The sequence below is a fragment of the Quercus suber genome, unplaced genomic scaffold (assembly GCF_002906115.3).
Source record: "Quercus suber isolate HL8 unplaced genomic scaffold, Cork oak 2.0 scaffold_160, whole genome shotgun sequence".
Classification (NCBI taxonomy): domain Eukaryota; kingdom Viridiplantae; phylum Streptophyta; class Magnoliopsida; order Fagales; family Fagaceae; genus Quercus; species Quercus suber.
Genome location: NW_027069621.1, coordinates 536,960 through 560,370, shown reverse-complemented (window position 1 = coordinate 560,370; position 23,411 = coordinate 536,960). Strand labels below are relative to the sequence as shown.

Genomic DNA, 23,411 nt, shown 5'->3' with positions numbered 1-23,411 from the left:
CAGTATCCTCGAACATTGGCGATGACTTTTTTTCTTCAGCCTAAACTTATCTATCTTCACTCTTTAGTCACCAACCTACTTAACTTGTTGTTCGGTTAATTAAGACCCAGTTTTTCTAACCCATTTCTCTACAAATTCATTGTTTTGGGCTTTTTGGGCCTAAGTCCATTCATATTTTGGGCTAGGAATTTAAATCTGGTCCTTACAATTGGCGCCGTCTGTGGGAAATTACTAGAGTTATAGTGAATCCAACTTTCAACGATGGTATGTACAGGTCCACACCAGGCAGAATCTATGGGTTCTCAACGTCAGGATCACTTCCACGATCTTGAACGAAAGAGGGACCGGGAGGAAAGTGTACATACTACCCATACCAACAAGAGCCAGTCTCGGGGTAAAAGCCACGTCTCCCATGAGGAGAATGCCAAAAACATGCAAAAGAAGATTGATCACCTTAAGAGAAGCTTGCGCCATGAATGGCGAAAACGAACTCCATCCAATTCTGACTTCTCCTCTAACGGTGAAAAGGATGGTAGCTATAGGCGCAGGTCAAGGACTCCCCCTAGCAAGTCTTTCTCATACGATGAGGATTATCATCATAAGCATAGAAACAAAAATTCGTCCTTGGCAGGCCTAGGAAACAACGCTATGAGTAAGGTACTCAATTAAATTTTTAGGTCACCTTTCACGTGCTGGATTGAGGGCAGGAGACTTCCTCGACGATTTACGCAGCCTACGTTCACCATGTACAATGGTAGAACAGACCCCGTGGAGCATGTTAGCCACTTTAACCCAAAGATGGCTATACACTCCAAGAACGAACCCTTGATGTGCAAGGTATTCCCATCCAGTTTAGGGCCTGTGGCGATGAGGTGGTTTGATAGTCTAAGGACAGGTTCCATTGATTCTTTCAAGGAACTTACTCAAGCGTTTAGATCCCGCTTTATTACGTGCAGCGGGGTCCTTCGGCCTTTAGCTTCCTTGTTGTCTTTGTCCATGAGGGAAGGAGAAACCTTGAAAACATATTCAGATAGATATTGGGAGATGTTCAACGAAATAGATGGTGATTTTGACGATGTAGACATTAGTGCTTTTAAGCTCGGCCTACCTGCCGAGCATGGCTTGGGGAAATCTTTGACGGGGAAACTTGTTACTAGTATACGTCAACTCATGGATCGGATTGACAAGTATAAGAGGGTTGAGGAAGTATAACAGCAAGATAAGGGAAAGGGAAAGGTTATCCCTCAGGAGATGAGGAATTTCAGGTTAAACCGCTACAACAATAACAAACCCTAAAGAGATTTTGTCGAACAATCTGGGCCTGCAGCCCCTCAAGTGGTAAACACTGTGTTCAAAGAACCGGTGCACCAAGTTTCAGAGAAGATCAAGAACGAGCCATATTTCAAATGGCTGAACAAGATGAGTGGAGATCCTTTGAGGCGCAACCAAAGCCTTTATTGTCAGTACCACCAAGAACGAGGACATGCCACCGAGGACTGCCAAACATTGTGGAACCATCTGGAGCAACTGGTCAAGGAGGGGAGTTTGCAACAATTTTTGTACCGACCCAACGAACAAAGAGACCAGTCAAGGTCAAGGGCTCAGGGGAATGCTCCTTCAAGGCCCCCGTTAGGTACAATCAATGTCATTTTTGCTGCACCTGGGAGAACTGGTTCTCATCCTTCTAGGGTGATGTCTGTAGTTAGATCACCAGCCGAGGACTCCAAATACGAGCCGAAGAGAGCTAGACTAGAAATCCGACCTTCATTGAGTTTCTTGGACGAAGACAAAATTGGAACTATCCAACCATATGATGACGCTTTGGTGGTTACCCTTAAAATGGTAGGGTATGATGTGAAGAGAGTAATGGTGGACCAAGATAGTTGTGCAGAGATCATGTACCCTGACTTATACAAAGGGCTGAACTTCAAGCCTAAAGATCTGACCACCTATGATTCCCTCCGGTAAGTTTTGATGAGAATGTTATTATCCCAAAGGGCCAGATTAGGTTGCACGTATAGGTAGGCTCAGAGGTAGTGGAAGTGGACTTCATAGTGGTGGATGCATACTCCCCCTACACTGCCATTGTAGCCAGGCCCTGACTTCATACCCTAGGTGTTGTTTCTTCAACTCTGCATCAGAAGGTGAAGTATTCGTCAGGAAACCGAATTGAGGAATAGGTAGGGGACTAATCCATGGCTAGGCAATGTCTTGTGTCTGCGATTTTGCACCAGCCAGCAACTGAGTCCTCGGCCTCGGTTATAGAAGGCTTATAGCAGTCAAAGTCTCTGGAATTACTTGCGAAGGGGCCAGCCGAGGAGGCCAAATGTGAAGCTTTAGAGAAATTTGCTGTAGGTGATGATTCGGAAAAATTCTTTCAGATTGGAGTTCAGCTACCACCTCAGGAAATAGAGGAGTTGGTGGATTTTCTTAAGAGGAACGTTGATGTTTTCGCTTGGAATGCTTACAAAGCTCTGGGGGTGGATCCGTGCTTCATTTACCATCATCTGAATGTCAATCCATCTGTCACTCCTAGGAAACAACCACCTCGGCGTTCATCTAAAGAACACTCTGATGCTGTTAAGGACGAGGTGATGAAACTTAAGCAGGCCGAAGCTATTAAAGAGGTTTTTTACCCCGAATGGCTAGCTAACACAGTAGTCATGGTTTTAAAAACCGAACCGGACATCAAACCGTTTTTTTTCCAATTTCCGGTTCAACCCCGGTTTTTGGCCGGTTTTCCGGTTATTGACCGGTTATGAGACTTTTAACCGGACCGGATTGGCATCCGGTTCCCGGTTGAACCGGTCGGACCGGCCGGTCCAGTCCGGTTTTTAAAACAGTGACAGTAGTAGTAAAGAAGAAGACTGGGAAGTGGCGTGTATGTGTAGATTTTACAGACTTGAACAAAGTTTGCCCAAAGGACCCTTTCCCTATGCCTCGAATTGACCAGCTAGTGGACGCAACTGTGGCCCATCTTAGGATGAGCTTCTATTAAAGAGATTTTTTACCCCGAATGGCTGGCTAACACAGTAGTAGTAAAGAAGAAGACTGGGAAGTGGCGTGTATGTGTAGATTTTACAGACTTGAACAAAGTTTGCCCAAAGGACCCTTTCCCTATGCCTTGGATTGACCAGCTAGTGGACGCAACTGTGGCCCATCCTCGGATGAGCTTTTTAAATGCCTTTCAAGGGTACCATCAGATACCTTTAGCTTTGGACAACCAAGAGAGGAGAGTTTTTATCACTCCTATAGGAAACTATCATTACAAAGTGATGCTCTTTGGTTTAAAGAATGCAGGGCTACTTACCAGAGTATGATGACCAGGATGTTTAAACCACAGTTAGGAAAAAACATTGAAATTTATATCAATGATATGGTGGTAAAGAGCAAGTTAGAGTCCGAGCATGCTAATAACCTCAGGAATATTTTTGCTATCTTGAGGAAACATAAGCTACGACTTAATGCTTCCAAGTGCTCTTTTGGTGTCGGATTAAGCAAGTTCTTAGGCTACATGGTCACACACCACAGAATTGAGGTCATTCTCGACCAGATTAAGGCGATCAACAATTTACAGCCACCTCAGAATCCTAAAGAGGTCCAGAAGCTTACAGGGATGACTACTGCTCTAAACCGATTCATCTCTCGGTCAGCAGACAGGTGTAGACCTTTCTTTTAATTGTTAAACAAGTGGAAGGGGTTTGAATGGACTGAGGAGTGTGTCCTGGCTATCCAGCAGTTGGAGAATCTATCCCGACCACCCATCATGTCTAGACCTGAGATGGATGAGGTTTTATTTGCCTACATCGCAATGGCCTCCCACGCAGTAAGTTTGGTGCTAATACAGGTTGATTATGGTGTACAGAGGCCGATTTATTATGTGAGTAAGTCACTACATGAGGCTGAGGTTCGTTACTTACCACTGGAAAGGGCCATTCTGGCCGTGGTGCATGCTACGCGTAAACTTCCCCACTATTTTTAGTCACACACAGTTGTCGTCCTAACCCAACTCTCACTCAGATCTCTACTTCGAAGTGCTGATTACACAGGGAGAATTGTAAAGTGTGGCACGATTCTAGGGGCTTTTGATATTAAATACATGCCTCGCACCTCTGTCAAAGGTCAAGTTCTTGCCAACCTGCTTGTTGAGTTTACTGAATCCCCGGAAGAGGAGAGGGTAGAGAAGCAAAACATGGATGAAAAATCAGTTGGAGTGATCTCCGTAATAGAGCCTTTTTCCTGGAAGATCTATATGGATGGAGAATATAATCATAAAGGATCTAGAGTGGGGCTAGTGATGATATCCCCAAAAAGGCTCATAATTGAGAAATCCCTGAGATTAAGCTTCTCGGCCACAAACAATAAGGCCGAGTATGAAGCTTGTTGGTAGGGATGACCATGATTTAGAAAATGGGTGGAAAATTAGTGGAGTTTTTCTCTGATTCAAGGCTGGTGGTCGGTTAAGTCCAAGGAGAGTTGGAAGCCAGAAATCCCAGAATGCAGGAATACTTAAGCCAGGTTAGACATTTATAGTCTGGATTTGAGTCTTTTACTTTATCACAAGTTCCTAGAAATAGAAAGACCCATGCAGACTTTCTTGCCACACTGGCAACGTCCTCGGCTTAAAGCTTACCTCGGGTGATCCTTGTTGAGGATTTATGTAATCCTACTGAGGCAAAAAGAAATGTGGTTCATGTTCATCAAATAAGGGTGGGTCCTAGCTAGATGGACCCTATTGTACAATTTCTCAAGGAAGATGTCCTGCCCGAGGATAAGTCTGAAGCTAATAAAGTGCGGAAGAAAACTCCTCGATTTTGGTTGTTCGAGGACCAAAAGTTATATAAGAGATCCTTTTCTGGCCCATATATGTTATACATACACCCTAAATCAGTGGAGTTACTCCTAAAAGAATTGCATGAAGGAATTTGTGAAAGCTACACGCAGGCAGATCATTGTCTCACAGGGTCCTCACACAAGGCTATTGCTAGCCAAATATGTAGAAAGAAGCACAAGACTATGTGAAAAAATGTGACCAGTGCCAGAAGTTTGCCCCAACATTCACCAACCTGGGGGGGTCCTTAATCCCTTGTCCAGTCCTTGGCCTTTCGCTCAATGGGGCTTGGATATTATAAGGCCTTTTCCAAAGATAGTAGGGAATAAGAGGTATTTATTGGTCGGCACGTATTACTTTACCAAATGGGTCGAAACTGAACCATTGGCAAATATCAGGGACGTGGATGCCAAAAAATTTTTTTTGAAGAATATTGTCACTCGGTTTGGAATCCCTCATACCCTTATCTCGAACAATGGACTTCAATTTGATAGTAAGGCCTTTATGAGGTATTGCTGTGATCTGGGAATAAAGAATAGGCACTCCACTCCGGCCTATCCATAGGGAAATGGGCAAGCCGAGGCTGTCAACAAGGTCATAATGGGTGGACTCAAAAAGAGACTAGAGAACGTGAAGGGGAAGTGAGTGGAAGAACTACCACACGTCCTTTGGACTTACCGGACCACACATCGTAAATCTACTAGGGAGACGCCTTTCTCAATGACCTATGGAGCCGAGATTGTCATTCCTTTGGAAACTGGGTTCCCCACGCTGAGAATAAGTTCTTTCGCTTTGAGCAACAACGATGGACTATTAGAAAAGAGCTGGATTTTATTAAAGAACTTAGAGAAAATGTCATGGTCCAATTGGCCTACTATCAACACAGACTCAAACAAGGATATGATGTCAACGTGAAGCTAAGGCCACTGGCACTTGGAGACTTGGTGCTAAGTAATGTTATGGGAACTGCCAAGAACCCAGCATGGGGGAAGTTGGGATCCAACTAGGAAGAGCCATATCGTATAACATCAGTGGCTGAGATAGGTGCGTATTATCTTGAAGATCTAGAGGAAAAGGCTGTACCCCGTCCTTGGAATGTGAATAACCTTAAGATGTATTATTATTAATATAGGCTTTCTTCACCCTATTTGGGTTTGTTATATTGCGTATCATGCGTTTCTACTATCTGTCTAAGTGTCAAACAGAACCTCGGTCATGCTTGGTTTCTCGGATCACATACTTTGGGAAAATTGATATCTTTTAATCATTGCGCTAAGTGTTAAACAGAACCTTAGCTATGCCTGACTCCTTGGACCATATATTTCAGGGAAATTAATACTCCTAGACATCTATCTAAGTATCAAACAGAATCTCGATCATGCTTGGCTCTTCAGACCACATACCTTGGGAAAATTGATATCTTTCAATCATAGAGCTAAGTGTTAAATGGAACCTTAGCTATACCTGGCTCCTCGGACCACATGCTTTGGGGAAACTAATACTCTTAGGCATATACCCAAGTGTCAAACAGAACCTCGGTCATGCCTGATTCCTCGGACCACATACCCTGGGTAAATTGATATCTTTTAAATCATTGCTACTTCCTGTCATCTCTGACAAGTATCCGGGCAAAACTTTAATTTATTTCTACCTCTTTGGATTACATACTGAAGGTAAAGTAAGTACTTCTTACTAATTACTTAAACATCAAATATGATTAGCTTCTCTAAAACAAAAAAGTTCTTCATTGAGTTAACAAACTCAAGTGGATGTCCATGAGGCATCACTTAAAGTATTCACAGGCTCATCTATATTTGCTCAAGAATTGATTATCCCCCTGCTCCTTTAAACTTATTAATAAGTAGAGAATGGAGTAAGGTTAAACTTATATGCAGATTATACCACTATGTATGTTTTTGAAATGGAAATTATGCCTTGCCAAGGTAATGGATTTAGTGGGTTTTAACTTATTCTGCTACTGACCAGATGAAAGGAGACGGTTTCTCAGTTACTTAAGTGGATTAATGAAAAGGGGTTTTACCTTAGTATTACGCTTATAAAACGTTAAATAAGATGAAGCCATGTCAACATCAGAATAGAAGTCATAAGAAGAAAGAAAATATACATAGCTTTCATTAATCAACGCCTTAAAGGAAGGCAGATTCAGTACAAAATGAGCAACTTCCTTACAAAATTGGGAAACTAAAACAGAAGTTGCGCACAAAAAATAAAAATAAAAAATAATTAAAAAAAAAAAAGAAAAGAAAAGAAGAAAAAATAAACAACACAAAAAGAAAAAATGCACTAAAGTCTACTTCTTTTTTTATCACAATTTTCTCCTTTGAAGGGTCTTTAATAGGCTAAGTAGATGCAGCCTCTAAGGCTTCAGGGCCTTTACTAGAAGAATCGGGTTTAACAGGCAAGGGCTGAGAAGCCAAGATAATCTCCATTGTTGTAGATGCTCCTTTTTCTGTAAGAGTGTTCTGGGCAGTGGATGGGGGCTTCAGGGCATTGGGGGCCACCCCTTGATTTGTGTTCTTCTCTTTTTCGGCAACCCCGAGCAGCTCAGCCTTCTCAGAGAGGTTGACATAGGAGGTTGTAATGTTGGTTGTATTGTCTTTGCTCACCTTTGCCCCCATGGGCTCGGCATCAGTCCTCAGACTTGAAGGAGTAGGCCGCCGAATGGCAAGAGGGAAGTACACATTCTCTGCCTTCCTCAGCGGGGATGAAGCCTCAACCCTAGCTTGGTTGAGAGCTTCATACCATGTTTGGGTGCAGTATGTCCTGCATACTCCCAGGACCTCAACCCTAAGGGAATCCTCGGTCTCTGCCACCTCGGCATCGTACCCGTCCTGCTCGGCTTGATCCTGAGCTCTCTCTGCTTGCTTTTTTGCCTTCTCGACCTCCTCCAATTTCTTCTTAAGTGCTGCGATTTGGGTTTTGGAGGTGGCCACCTGATCTTCAGCATTACGAAGCAGCTGCCTTTGGCTCTTGGCTTATTTCTCGACGTTCTCAAGAGCAGTTGCTGCATATTTCCTCTCTCTTTCCTCTTCTTACAGCTTCTTTTTTAGCTCTTGAATGCTCCACTCAGCCACGCGGAAGGCCTTCATGGTGGTATTGCACCTTCCTTCCTCCTCTTTCATCTGCTGGTGGCAATAGTTGGTCACCTCTTCTGCTCAAAATGAGGCTTGAACAGCTTGCCGAAGAAAGAAACGAGGATTAGAAAAGGAAAATAAGGAAAGTAATTAAAGAAAAGGGAAGAGAAAGAAGAAAAGGGGCCAAGTAGAGTTGTACCATAGCGAGATATCTCTTAAGGTTGAGGAAGACCTTATGCCCCCTCATGGACCGCAGCTCGGCCATGTCCCTGGGGAGCAGCAGAGCTTGCTCCACCGCGTCAGCACATAACCGGCCTTCCTGCCTTGAAAATCCCTGATGGAAGCATCGTCTAGTAAGGGGGCCCCATCCAGCATTGGGGCAGGAAGCCAAGCTGAGGGCTCGGCTGGGGGGTCACTCATCCTCTCAGTACCCCTTTACCCCACTTTAGCTTGTTTGGCCACTCTTTAGGCCTTGTCCTCTTAAGAGAAGTGGGTTTGTCCGGCCTCTACCACCTCATTGCCCTTAGGTTCCCTTTTTCTTTTGAGATCAGCAAGTCCGAGCTGGAAGGGTAGGGTCGGTGAAGGAGCAGGAGGCTTTGTTTGGGCTACCTTCCTAGGTGTGTCCTTCCCCAGTTGTGACTCTAGCAATTCTTGGAGACTAGACCTCTGCTTGCGCTGGATCCCTATCTCGTCTATTAAAGGACTGAATGAAGGGCAAAAGTCAAAAGTTAAGGTTTCTGGAGACCAGGCTCGATCGAAGACTTCAAATTCATCCTCGAAGTCAGGTACGTCAACTACTTCTCCCTCTTCAGTTCCGGCGAGGTGGGAAAAGGTGGCTACTTCAGTGGTTTGTAGTGGTGGCGGGCTACCTTTGGGATGCCTTCAAATATAGGAGTTGTAACTTGAACACCCTCTGGTTTAGGACCCAGAAGAAGAAAATCCGACGCGGCTACACTGATCTTTTGTAGGCATGGGTCGTTCGCCTTAATAATGCACTTAGGCACTAGGAAGCTTTTGGAGATTGAGGTATAACCCAATATCAAGTGGGCTACCCTAAGCTGGCCGTCAAAGTGGATAAAGACCTCGGCTTGCAAGATATTGTCCAAACTCTCCTTGTTTATGAGGCTAAGGTTTGGCACAGCTGCTTGTGGGTCTGCAAAACCATCAAGAAAGACAAGAAGATATCATTAACAAAATGTAAGTCAAAGGAAACTCTACATATTCACAAAAATCAAAAGAAAAGAAAGAACTTATAATTAAACACCCTAAACCTAAAACCCCACCTGGTTGCCCCTCTCTCGTCAGCCAAGGGAGGCCATCGTGCCATTCCCCTAACACGATCAAAAAATCCTTATTTAGGCCTTTGTTAGAGTCAGGAAGACACTGAATAAGCCTAACTTTAGGATACCTAGACTTTAGGTAATACCCTTGCCCCTTCAGGTGATGGAGGTTATAGACCTAGTTGACATCATGATGGGTAAGCCCTAAACCTATCTTATCATTGAGAGCATCTACACACCCTAGTATTCTGAACATATTTGCGGCGCACTGGGTAGGGGCTAACCTATGGGCTTTAAGGTAATCTCTAGTAACAGCATCCATAGGGATTCTCATCCCTCCTTCAATGAAGGCAATCTTTGGGATTGCTCTTCTCCCTCTTGCCTATCTGTGTCCCACTGTCTCTCTGCACAATACCTAATGCCTACTTCTAGAGGGATCCTATATTGAGCCCTAAAATTCTCTAACCCCTCCTCGGAGTTTACCAAACTCTTAAATCTACCCATTTCTAAAAGAGTTTAGAGAGACCTAAAGTGATCAAGAGGAAAGAATAGAGCCGAGGAGAGGAAAAGTGTGAAGAATAGAAAGATGTATGGAAAAGTAAAGTGCAAAGAGTTGTAAAGACTTACAGAAATAAGAAATGTGTCCTCGGACAAGCTTTTAGTATTTGTAGAAGCACGAGTGAGGTTAAAAGAATTGGCAAGTTCAGTGTACGTGCGCTAATAGCTAAGTGAATGCTAAAGTAAAGAAAGTGTTTTGATTTGAGTGATATTTATATCAAAAAGAGAGTTACAGAGCGAGAAAGTTCCCGCCCAAGTCCCAGCAGGGTTCTCAGCCGTTAGATTTGAATCGCACCGTAGAACGTGGAGAACATAAAGTCATAAAAATTTAATGAGCAGCACGTCGCGTAAGCCGAAGTGTCAGAGGCATGTCTTGGGTAGTTAAAAAGGCATCTTTGTTAGCAAAGGTAGGGTGAAATGAGCACAAGAGTAAGTATAGTGACATCGAAATCCTCCTTTCTTCCTGAAGAGCTAGAAAGAAGAATCTCGAGGGACTATTGTAGGGATATTGGGCCCAGGAGCTCATTATCTATTTGTACGTTGGGCTTGGGGCCCAAGCCGAGGACAAAGGATTGACTGAGTAGGAGAAAACATGGACAGAAGAGACTACGTCCGTGAGAAAAGGGTTTCATTCTAGACGTAATAGCTCAAGAAGGTGAGCCGAGGATAAATGCATCCTCAGCCAGCCAAAGCCGAGGTCTAAGAAGGTAATCCGTCTTCCAGGGTAACGTTCCAGAAAGTTCTATTGGAGTAGATAAGCTTTACAGAGGCATTAGACAGGGAGAAGTCCTAAAATATCTTAAGGGAAAGCTGATACCACTGCATTAAATGCTCAGCAGCTAATTTTCTAGCCGTATTAATGTGGAAAAGACCCCTGAACAGTGCAGCGTTGGCTGCCCTAATGCGCAAAAGGCCTGAGAATGTGTCCGATGGTACAAGCACTCAAGTATTAACTAGGATGATCAACAAGTGGAGGGCTAAGATTGTCTAGAGAGTGCTATATAATGGAAGAAACACTCCATGGTGTAAGGGATCGAAAAATCTGAGAAGAAACACTATAGCACTCCAAAAACAGACTTGTAACCACATTTAAGAGCATTATATAAGAACCAGTCTCCTCAGACATTGCCGAGAACATTTTTTCTTCAGCCTAAACTTGTCTATCTTCACTCTTTAGTCACCAACCTACTTAACTTGTTGTTCGGTTAATTAAGACCCAGTTTTTCTAACCCATTTCTCTACAAATTCATTGTTTTAGGCTTTTTGGGCCTAAGTCCATTCATATTTTGGGCTGGGAATTCAAATCTGGTCCTTACACACACTATTATAGGTATGTTTCTATTCTTTGTTTTTATTTCTATGGTTTTGCTTATAAGTCATAAATGCAATTTTAAATCCATGAAATCAATTATATGAACCTCTATAAATATTTCACCTTTATAATTTGTCAAGCATCAATTATTATTGAGTTTGTTTTGTTTGTAGTAGAATGTTTTATCAAATCCATCATCCACACTATTAAAGGTATGTTTCTTCTCTTTATTTTTGTTTTCTATGGTTTTGTTTATGAGTCAAAAAGTCAATTTTAAGCCTATATAAATATTTCACATTTATGATCTGTCTGGCATTAGTTATTATTTGAGTTGGTTTTGTCTGTAGTAGAATGCTTTATCAAAGCCACCATCCATATTATACTTTGGGTGCATGCTTATCCAAAAATTTTGGAAGTTAGGACTTGGGAGAGTTATATTAGACATAAAATTTCAAATTATATTGAAGTTATATTATAAGAGAAATTATTAGATGGTTTGGAATTAAAAGAAACACCTATCCTATGTGAAATTCTAATCAATTTTATATATATATATATATATCGTAAAAAAAATGCTTTTATCCAAAAAAAAATAACGTGTATTTTTTTTCTAAAATTATTTTGTCTTTAATTTTTCATTTTAAATAAAATACTAATGGTTACACAATCCTAATCTAAGCATCCGCATTTGGATGGCTATATGCCAAATGCAAAGCACATTTGGCATACAAGCCCAAAAAAAGGCCAGCACCTAAAAGGCCATATGCTAAAATGCTAAAAAAATTTGAGATATTGCTACAGTACTATCTCAAATGTAAGATGGTACTGTAGCTGAATTGCAAAAAAAAAAAATTTAATACTCTCATTTCTCTCTCCTCTCTCCTTTTAACCTGGCCATTTCTCTCTCCTCCTTCATTTTTTCTCTTTCTTTTCTCTCTCTTCCTTCTTTCTTTCTCATCTGCTCTCTTCAGACCCAACACCCTGTGGTGGAGATCGGTGGGTGGCGAGATTGGCACGGCGGAGATTGGTGGGTGGCGAGGGCGTTATGATCCGGTGTGGGTTTGCTGGTATTTTTTTTTTTTTTCTGGGTTTGTTGGTATCGGCGTTGTGGTGGCTGTGGCGTGGTGGAGATCGGTGGGTGGCGAGATCGGTGGAGTGGTGGGTGGCGAGGGCGTTGTGATCCGGTGTGGGTTTGCTGGTATTTTTTTTTTTCTGGGTTTGCTGGTATCGGCGTTGTGGTGGTTGTGGCGTGGCGGAGATCGGTGGGTGGCGAGATCGGTGGAGCTGTGGTGGCTGTGGCGTTGTGATCCGGTGTGAGTTTGCTGGTATCGGCGTTGTGGTGGCTGTGGCGTGGCGGAGATCGGTGGGTGGCGAGATCAGTGGAGTTGTGGTGGTTGTGGCGTTGTGATCCGGTGTGGTTTTTTTTTTTTTTTTTTTTTTTCCTGGTTTGCTGGTATCGGCGTTGTGGTGGCTGTGGCGTGGCGGAGATCGGTGGATGGTTTTCCTAGGTTTCTGGTATCGGCATGGTGTGGCGGAGATCGGTGGATGGTGTTGTTGGTATCGGCGTTTTTTTTTTTTTTTGTTTTCTTTTCTTTTCTGTTTCGCCGATCTGGGTTGTTGATATGGATGATGGAGAAGTTGTGTGGAGGAGTTGGGTTGATATGGATGATGGATTTGGAGGAGGCTGGAATAAGTTGAAAAGGAAAGGAATGGAGGATGATGCTCGTGGGGAGAAAATTGAGAAAAAACAAAAAAACAAAAAATATATTTTATTACATAAATATATTATTTTAATGAGTAAAATAGGAAAATAGAATTTTGGGGTGTTGAGTATATTGTAAATGGTATGGTATAATTGATAAAGTAGATTTTTAAGATAGTAAAATAAGATAGGATATAGAATCCGGATGCGGATGCTCTAAGTAAGTTAGTTATCTTGTGACTTATCCATGTTTCCAAGGGTTTTTTTTTTTTTTTTTTACATGTCTTATCATTTTAAATCTAAAAAAAATAAAAAAATTATGCAAAATGGATTAGACCTTTTTTTTAGTGTAGTAATTAAAAAATAAGGAGAATTAAATTACACTTTGTCTACATTGCTGCAACTTAAGATGTATTAGTCATTCTTTTTTTTTTTATATAGAAATTATAAGAAAATAAAAATTATATATATTTTTAAAATCTAAAAAACTTTTTTTTTTAAAATCTACAATATAGGAATTTTTTTTCTAAATAACAATAAATATTAAAAAATTTAGTTAGTTGTCACGTTGCAAAAGAATTTTAAAAACTAGCATCTTGAGTGTTTAAAACTCGAGTTCCAAGATAAAAATCAAGTTTTTGAGGCTTGATTTGTAAAAACAATCCAAGTCAAAATCGAGTTTTAAAAACTCGAGTTCGTAAAACGCCACTATAAGGCTTAAAAACGTCACTATAGGGCTTAAAAATGGAGTTATAAAAAATTTAGCAGAAAAACGCCACTATAGGGCTTTAAAACGTCAGTATAGGGCATAAAAACGCCACTATAGGGCTCCTTGAACCTGGTATTGAAGACTCATGAAAAAATTTTGCAGAAAAACGCCGCTATAGGGCTTTAAAATGTCACTATAAAACTTAAAAACGCCACTATAGGGGCGATAAAACTAAAATTTTTTTTGCATGGAACTCGAGTTTCTAAAACTCGAGATTTATGTAAATGGATCTCGTTTTTCCAAAACTCGAGATGTCTACTTTCCCTTATAGTTTCGAGCGTTGCCTAACTAACTATATACAAATTATTTCCAACGTTATTCTGCACATTTGCTCACAATATAGTGAAGCCACTTAGTGGCTGTGTTCAAAAACCAGGTTACAGCTATGGGAAGCACCACTGTTGCTGAACAACTTTTTTGTGTACAGCGTTATCTGGCACTTTGACACTTTGACCCTTTTTTCTTTGAGGCCACAAAAAATTTGTTCACCATTAACCCAAATAAACATATTTTAATGGGTTGAAAAAATATTTTATATCAAATGATATCACGTCATTTATATGAAATAATATAATTTAAGTAAAAAAAAAAAAAGGAATAAATGAAGATTGTTACTGTTTTTTGTTTTTTTTACGTGTACTATGTTATTTTTTTAACACATGACGAAGATTTTGAATTGTAATCAAATTAAAATTTTTTATCAACTTATAAATTATAATAATAAAAGGATTAGACAAAGAGTATGGATTGTAATTAAATTAAGATTTTAATCAATTTAGAAATTGTAGGAGAAGAAGATAAGAACAAATAAAATTATATTTTTTTTAAATTTAAATTTTTTTTGTAATTTGGTGTAGTCACTTAACGCAACCACAGCTTCTAAACCCAACTTTTATTGTATAGTATATGATATGATATGATATAATTTTAAATGCATTCAAAATTGTTGGTTCTGTTTATAAAATTTAACTTTTTAAAGGAAATATCATTTATTATCTTATTTTTTAGTTAAAAATATATAAATTTTCAAAATTACCTTTAAACAAAATTTTAAAAAAAATTATTGTTTAAAATGCTTGTATTTGGTATGGGCCTTATAAGAAACTCAATAAATTAATGGATTTTAATTTTAAAAACGTGACAAAAATTGAGGATATCTCAAAATGAAATACAAGGCCAACAATTTCGGACAAAGGGTAATTGTAATCAATGTCACTTCATCACATAATAAATAATAATTAAAAAAAAAATTGATTAAATAACATATCAATTTGTAAGTAATAGACATTTACTCTTTTCTATACCTATGAGAGAGGGGGGGTATAAGTTTAAATTGCGTGAAAGAACCAAAGATATACAGGTTTGAGAATGATGCTATATAAGATTTTTTTTTAAATCTAAGTTTTCACATCATTAAAAAATGTAACATCATTGTTCTATTAGATACATAAACAAGAAAGGTGATGAAATAGACAGACAATCAACAATACTCATTTTTAAAAAAATTATAGAGAGACAACGGTCATTTGAAACATTATTGACCAAAATCACTCAATATGTAAGCTATACAAACCAACGATGTACAGGATCATCTTTTTATAACTACGTTATCATTATGTCGTCTCTTTAATAAAATTATAGTTTTAAGCATCTACTTAAAAAAAATGAAGAAAAGATATTACAGCGACTTCAGTAAAAATTCATTAATATAAATATAAGTTCCATTTTCTCTAATTCCTCTTAATTTAAAAATATTAAAAATGGGTTTATAAATTCTTTCATTTGCATTCCATTCTCTCTTATTTCTCTCTCCCAGTCAAGCCATAAATGTCAAACACACATCGTTTGAAAAGTAAAACTCAACAAATATAAAAAATTTGGGAAGAGATGGGGAAGAACCCTTCGATTCATCCACCATGTTCTACTATAGAAGAGTAAGTCGTTTGTGAGAGCTGGAGTCATTTGCAGTTAGAGAATGAAAATTTTGGGGTTTTGCTAAATGTGAATCATGTGGTTTGTTTAGGATTTAATCTCAAAGGTCTCCGCCATTTCCTACGTCGTGAGCTTGAAGATTTGGGTTTTTGTAATGATAATACCTGTTGCTGATGTTGTCTTTGTGGAATTGATGAGTTGTGTTGTGATTTGAGTTCTCAAAGACAATTTTGTCAATCGACATCTCGTTTGAGGTCTCAATTTTAGGGGAGGAAAATGGTGTCAGGGCTTAAATTTGAGCAGCGGGTGTCAACGGAGACTGGAGAGAAGAGAATTGTAACAACCTCAGGCATTTGCAACGGCACAAGCTGCTACCAAGAAGACTTCAAAATTCTGAGGAGTTATCTCATTATAAACGTGAATGGATGATACCGATATTAAAGAACAGATATCAGAATTGAAATGACCAAAAATAATGAGTTGTAATTACATTTTGGAGAATTATAGGCACTTACATTTTAGTCGTTCTTTTCTTGAGAGATACATTAAACAGATTGTCATGCTAGTATACTGCAAATCCCGCACGAAGAAAGCCCACTAATATAGGCATCTACAGCTCTAAAACAATGTCATCTGCAACTTAGTATATGCATCCATGACCACAACTTTGGGCGCGCAGCATCATATAACCAAAAATTTTAGATCCAAAGTGGAAGTTTTAGAAAATCTAGTTCCATTCATGTTGTAGGAGAATCCCCTAAGGATGATAGGCTGGCAACCCATTTGAAATAAGAATATATCATTATCATGCCATAGTAAAAACATTAAATGACAAAGTAACCCAAGTTGATCAACATGAGAAGTGAGAACCATAGAGAATGCCAATTGAAAATATCAAAACCCTAACTTTCCAAAATTTCACTTCTTTAAGACAAACAGAACCAGGTTCTACAGTAGCTAATAAAGAACTGCTCACAAAAATCAATCTTGCTGAATAGCTGCTACAAGTATCATTTAAATAAAGAACAAGCTGGAGTGAGGAGAGAGAGCAGACCAAGATGAGCCTGTCTCAACCCAACAAGCCTAAGACCTTGGCTTTTCCTTTTTCTCCTTAAAGAGAGCAAGCAGAGACACACCGGATACCTTCACAACCTTAAACCTGACTCCAGGAATATCTCCCACGGCATGCCCCTTCCGTCCAAATCCTGCAATCAACACCTCGTCCTGCACCAAACAAACCATACATTATTAAGCCTGAGCATACAGAGAAGACACAGTCATTGCACTTTATTATATTTCACACAAAATCCTCTTTCTTATGCCCTTGTGCCATATGTTCTGGAAGATGGGTGACCTTGTCCTTTTGCCCAATTACTTTTATGGCTCACAAGTAGTTTCCACCCAGGAACATTAATTTCAAATTAAAATTATACTTTCACAGAACCTAACCAACTGCCCCAAGTACACACAAGTTCAATTTGAAAGGATTTGGTTATTGCTAAGGTAGGTGCTTGTTGTCAAAGTTTAAAATGAAATTTTCACTCAAACATACATGAAGAAATAAATTCTAGGATACAAATTAACTTTCAATAATTTAGGGGTACCAGGACTCAAAAAACTTTCACATGTTCAGCCTGTTATTTATTTATTTATTTTGAAGAACTTTCCACTTCTACAAATATTCAAACTTACATTCTCCTCGATGTAATTCAAGCAACCATCATTAGGCACGAAAGCAGCAATCTTCTTCCCATTTTTGATCAGCTGAACACGAGCACATTTCCTGATAGCAGAGTTAGGCTGCTTAGCCTCAATACCACTGCATCACATCATTAAACCGTTAGTCCCAATTGTACACTGGTGTCATCCACGGGAAACATTTCACAGACCAAGATAAAGAAAGAAGATTCAATCTTACATCTTTTCTAGAACAATGCCCTTTGCATGGGATGAACCAGCAAATGGTTTTTTCCACTCATTTCCCAAATGGGACTTCTTATATGACTTGTCAGCCCACCTCTGCCTTCTACGGTGGGACTTGAGCTTACGCCCGGCTCCCATTCCACGAGTCTTCCTGCACAGCATTCACATGTAACTTCAATCAATTAAACCCACCCATTATCAAAACGCTAAATACCAAAATACCCACATTGGCTTCAAATTTCAACTTCAACCCTATTCACATCCTCACTCTCCTATGCACACAAACTAATATTGAATATCCATTGAAACACTAAAACCCACATAACTAACATTCAACATTGCTTTTTAAATTTTTTAGGATTTATTGATTCATAGCACATCAAAAGCAATATATGGAATATGGGTGCTGTAAAATCAAGCTAAAGATATTGCTAGCTAGTTTTTCCAAAGCTATGAATATAAAATAAATCAGGAAACAAGAAATTAAATACTTCAAAGCAAAAAACCAGATCTCATACAAATGAATACATTAACACCTAAAATTAACATTGTAATAAATTATTCAAAAACAGGCAAAAATAGCATTGTGAGAATCGGAGAAGAGAAAAAAAGATTACCCCATGATTGCGGTGTGAGAGTTTCGTTTGAATGAAGATTGAGAGTTCGAATAGAGAGGAAGTGCCGCCTTCTGAAACCCAAAACCCTAGATATCGTGTGTGCGCGTCTATTTATATATAGGACTGTTTGGACTTTGGCTGCTTGAGTTAATTTTCGTTGACGAAAATGGTGTTGTGTTATGCGCAATATTACGGATTTGTCCCCGGAGGGATCATCAAGTGTGTGTATCTCTGTCTCTGATGTATCCAACGGCTGGGAATTAGGAATTTTTTTACCTTTGGGGAAATTACGGCCTTTGCCTTTCAAAAAAAAAATTACGGCCTTTGGATGATACTGACATATGGGGACCCGTGTATTTAAGCAATAATTATTCATTCATGCAGTATAAATATATATATATATATATTTTAATCAAGTTCGGATATTCACAGTTGAGTCACTCGTTCAACAAATAGGTCAACAATCCAACCGCAGGGTCAAATTTTAAAAAAAAAATTTAATTTTAAAATTTTGACTAATCAAAACATAAATTGAAAAGAAAAAAAAAAAGACATTTATCTAAATTAAACTGCCCATTATAATTCAAAACTAAGGATTAATAATAGTAGAATAGTCTTTTGATAGGTTGGGGCCTTGAAACTAGGTAAACAAACATAGAAGTGCTTCTTTTTTATTTATTTATTTATTTTTACGTTTTCACAAGCTTGGCTGCATGATAAAAATTCATCCAAGTTACACAAGCCATTACAAACCCGTTGGGTTTTACTAAGTCTTGTTAAGAAATGATTCATTTAAACACTTGAACTAGTCTAGATATCAAGTCATCAACTTTAATAACTATTATATTTTCCCTCTATGTGGTTCCCGTACTTATTTAGGATCCACACTGTGAGAGGACTAGAGGAGTACTAATAACATGCATAATATATGTAGAGTTGTAAATGAACTGGGTAGGGCATAGTATTACAAGTTTGTGATTTTGTTTAGAACATGAACTGAGAGATTATATGTCCAAACTTGAGTCATTTTCTTATTGAATAAATTTGAACTTGTGTCACAAGTTACTTGAGTTAATCAAGTAGACTAATTTTGTTTGTTTATGAAAATATACAAAATGGAGTTACCAATCTTGTGTTATTAAAAATTTTACTACAATATGGACCATTTATATTATCAATAAATTTTAAATGATATTTTGATATCTCATGAACTTATTTATAGACTTGTACCATCCAATCTCCATTCTCCAGTCAATATAATTATATTTTTATATATGTACGCATATACACATATATCATTATACGTACTTAAATCAAGTATATTTTATATATGTACGCATATATGCATATATCATTATACATATATAGTTAAATCAAGTTCATATTCACGAGCTATTTCACATTAAAAATGTATCACATTAACATGAGATATTCTATGTTGAGGATATCTCATGCATTCGTTGTATATCACATTATTTGTTGAGGATGTCTCGTAATTATAAGATTTATATATTTTTTATAATTATGTGATTAAATATCATAAGTTGTGTTGCGGATCTCTAGTAATTATAAGGTTTATATGTTTTAATAATTATGTGATTATATATTATAAGTAATGCAGGGATCAAAAGTATATTACCAATGTTGAAAAGTTTAAGTATGAATGCTCTGAAAAAAGAAAGAATTGGTTGAAAAAGTTCTATTTTATGACTCAACCAAATTCATTTTCAAACTTTAAATAAGCAGTACGGTGCATGATAAGACTTCTTCATTAAGCCTCGCCAAGGAATCAAGAACTCCAAATAAATCATTTTTAATGAGCAAAATAGGCTGTGCAAAATGAACCAGAAGCTAGGCTACAGTCCCGGATTAGGCACTAACCAAGAAATTCCTAACCAAGAAAAGGTTCAATTCATTTAAATGTATTTGAATTTTTTTTCAATCAACCCGCAAAATAGTCTTATGATTCTTAATCACGACGAGTGTTTGAGAAGCTTTTTTTGGGTTTGGGGGGTGGGACCTGTCTTCACGTTTTGCACACCAACAATTGTATCATTTCAGCTAACAGGTCAAGAAAAATACTTCCAAGTTCCAACAAATCCACCCCTTGCCTTTCCTCATACCCAACAATAATACTGCAGTTACCATTGGCAATCAATCAAAACATATAGAAACTATATGCTTAGCAAAAACTGAAAGATGACAATACTATACGAACACAATTGGTCAGATTATTTTAAATTATAAACAAACAAGTAGTGAGCGTTTGCGTAGCGTTATAGTGCGCGTTTTTAGTGTTTGCATTTTTAACTGAGTCTTATGGCACTGGTCACGACCTAGCTAAAAATGCAAAAATGCCTACACCAATATATTTTTGAATCTCACAGCATTATTTACATTTTTAAAAATTATTTTACTACAGTGTTAGCATTTTCAACAAATAAGCAGTATTCAAACACACCCATTAGTCTTTGATCCCAAATTAAATTAAGCATACAATGATATGAAAAAAACAAAAAACCACATAAGTTGCTCACTTTTTTTCAAACATCAACGATTCTACTAAACAAGTACATGTCACATATGATTCCCAGTACATCATCAACCTCTTTCACATTATCCTACTAACACATAAAGAGAATATATGATTCCTGGTATGTACGGTCCCCAATGTTGTCAGCAACGGTCCCCATTAGTCTCTGATCCCAAATTAAATTAAGCATACAATGATATGAAAAAACAAAAAACCACATAAGTTGCTAACTCTTTTTCAAACATCAACGATTCTACTAAACAAGTACATGTCACATATGATTCCCAGTACATCATCAACCTCTTTCACATTATCCTACTAACACATAAAGAGAAGATATGATTCCTGGTATGTACGGTCCCCAATATTGTCAGCAACAAGTCTATCCAAAACTCCACCTGCATTTTCAGCAATCCAAAAAAAAACAAGTTAATGAAATTAACCATAGAGAACACACACACACACATATAACATAAATGTTAAGGAAAATTTGGTGTTTATTAAAGAGTTTAAGTTAATTACTTCACAGCCATAACGAAGGAAAACCCCAACAGGTGGTAGGAGTATTGCTAGAATAACTTCTATGAAAGTTTCTGAACCCATGAATTTTTTTGCTTGAATTTGAAGGAGGAGGCTGGACCTGGATGTGCTAAATTTAACAGTAATAATAATGCTGAAGCAATGGGAGATATAAGACTTAGATCGTGTTAAAAAAAATACAAAATCAGCTAGGATAGGCGTCACAGTTAAGGGGTCGAGAGTGCCACGTTAGTGAGGATACTTTGCGACGTGTAACTTTTCTACCAATATTACCGTGTTTTCCTTCTGACTCGTATTAAAAGTTGTTGCATCTAATCCATGAGATCTAATCCACACAACCTTGTGCTGCACCACAGGAGTAGTAGTATAGTGATATAATACTTACTCCTCTCCCTGTCTCACATGAACAGTGAGTTACTAAAACTCATTATTCATGTAAGAAAAGAAATCATCACGTTACTTTATTGCAAAAATACTGTATAATTACTTTATACTGATAATCTAAGTAATCTTTGTCATAAGTACACGTGTGTTTGCTCAATCTTCTTTATCAATAAAGTATCTTATGCATCTGGTATATGCAACACATCTCTCATAATATGTGAGATTTATGTGTATAGAGTTCACATGTTATAAGAGAGAGAATATATATACATATACACGAAATAATTATTGTTTTTTCACTGGGGTGGCAATGGATCTAGTTGAGTTTAATGAGTATTTCGATTTATCTAATGTAATAGTAAAAGCTTGAAATTTTAAATGGGTTCCATTTTAAAGTTCTAAATTTGTTAAGGTCGGAAGATGGTTTGGGGTACTTGAATATGACTTAATTATGCAGTATTTAAATTAATAAAATACCCCATTCTTAATTTTATTTACACAAAATTAGAATATCTATAACAAAAATAAGTTTGCCTATCTTTTTCCCCCCCTTAAAATGCTGTTTAATTTCGAATAAAAGTAATTCTTAATTCTTAATTTAGATAAATAATGTTTTAGATGTTTAATTTTAGAGTAACTTTATCTAATCTAACTTGTTCGACTTTGATTGGTGGTTGGATAAACGAACTGGTTTGGGATGTTCTAGGCTTTACAAATACAAATAAAATTCCTAAATTTAATATGGTTTAGATAATATTTTAGAGGGGTTGAGTTTAGAAATACATTTTTGTCCCAAATCTGACTTTGAATGAATTTTTAAATCTCCAAATTTATAGTCATTCTTATTTTTCATGAAAACGAAATTTTGCACTCTAAAACTCACAAAAAATCATGAGAAGTATGACGTGTTAGATTATCTCCTGTTATTCAAAAATAATATATATAATTTTTCCTCTTTCGTGTTCGATTGAGAGGAAGTGGAAAATTTAAGAGACCATTTTTCCTTCCTTTGTTTACTCACCCAGTATAGCAGTTAAAAAACTTTGCTTACACTGTCTGTATCGAGTCCAAATCCTCTGTCTCATCAATTGTGCTCCACTTCATGCTCCACCAATAAAATTTGGACAGCTAGCATTTCTCATTAAATGAGATATCTCATTAAATGAGACAACTAGCCTCTCTCATTAAAGTTAGAGTTATCTCATTTAATGAGAGAGGCTAGTTGTCTAAGTTTTATTGGTGGAGCACGAAGTGGATCACAATTAATGAGACAGAAGATTTGGACTCGTCTGTATCTCCTTTTATCTAGTGCTTAATAATCTTGCATGGAGTTCTATTTTTGATCAATACTAAACTAATTTTGTTTTTGGCAATTTTCATTTTTGGTGGAACAAAGGGACTCTGCATCATTGATCAACATGATCTTGTGCAACCTATGAATCAAAGCAAAAGCCAGTCGAAACAGCTATAATTAGTATAGCATGCAATAGCAAAACAACTAGTACTAGTCACCAAGTGATATGCATAACCTTTCAGCATGCTATGCTTGATTCATCCCAGCACAGGCAGGTTTAACCTACACCAACCATAGCAGCATTATACAAAAGCTTGGGTCAGTAAGAAAACCAAGCCAATAGCCACTGTGGTCGTCTAGCAATTCTTACCAATCTTACTCCAACCCAAGCCAATTCTAAATCTAGTCTACGGCTCCCCAAGAGAAACCAGTACCATTTGCCAAACTAGTAAACATCAAAAGCCATACTCTATATGATTAATTATAAAATCCTTTTCAAATTTGGTGTTGGGAAGATGAGGCCATTATATGTAATTCAAGTTGAGGTTGTATAGTTTACTCGGTAAATATTCAAATACAACCACCAGAATTTTTAGATTGGACTGAATATCAACAAACACACACACACACACACACACACA

General features: G+C 37.9%; 2 protein-coding genes across 2 annotated transcripts; both read right to left on the bottom strand.

Moving 5' to 3' along the window:
- Window positions 1-16,261: 16,261 nt before the first annotated feature.
- Window positions 16,262-18,144, bottom strand: LOC112041122 (small ribosomal subunit protein uS12). Its single transcript, XM_024074022.2, has 4 exons — window positions 18,020-18,144; window positions 17,398-17,553; window positions 17,172-17,298; window positions 16,262-16,703 (listed from the first exon to the last, which is right to left on the bottom strand). The coding sequence occupies exons 1-4, from the start codon at window positions 18,022-18,024 to the stop codon at window positions 16,563-16,565; spliced, it is 429 nt and encodes a 142-aa protein (XP_023929790.1). The 5' UTR covers window positions 18,025-18,144; the 3' UTR covers window positions 16,262-16,562.
- Window positions 18,145-20,763: 2,619 nt separating this feature from the next.
- LOC112041124 (low temperature-induced protein lt101.2-like) lies at window positions 20,764-21,488 on the bottom strand. Its single transcript, XM_024074024.2, has 2 exons — window positions 21,075-21,488; window positions 20,764-20,950 (listed from the first exon to the last, which is right to left on the bottom strand). The coding sequence occupies exons 1-2, from the start codon at window positions 21,153-21,155 to the stop codon at window positions 20,858-20,860; spliced, it is 174 nt and encodes a 57-aa protein (XP_023929792.1). The 5' UTR covers window positions 21,156-21,488; the 3' UTR covers window positions 20,764-20,857.
- Window positions 21,489-23,411: the final 1,923 nt, after the last annotated feature.

Bases quoted from the DNA above. Each gene is read 5' to 3' on its own strand.
- LOC112041122 (XM_024074022.2), bottom strand. The intron at 17,299-17,397 runs GTAAGATTGAAT...GATGTGATGCAG, and splicing joins GGCATTGTTCTAGAAAAGAT to TGGTATTGAGGCTAAGCAGC. The intron at 16,704-17,171 runs GTAAGTTTGAAT...TGTTTGGTGCAG, and splicing joins TGAATTACATCGAGGAGAAT to GACGAGGTGTTGATTGCAGG.
- LOC112041124 (XM_024074024.2), bottom strand. From the start codon at position 21,155: ATGGGTTCAGAAACTTTCATAGAAGTTATTCTAGCAATACTCCTACCA. The intron at 20,951-21,074 runs GTAATTAACTTA...CTGAAAATGCAG, and splicing joins TCCTTCGTTATGGCTGTGAA to GTGGAGTTTTGGATAGACTT.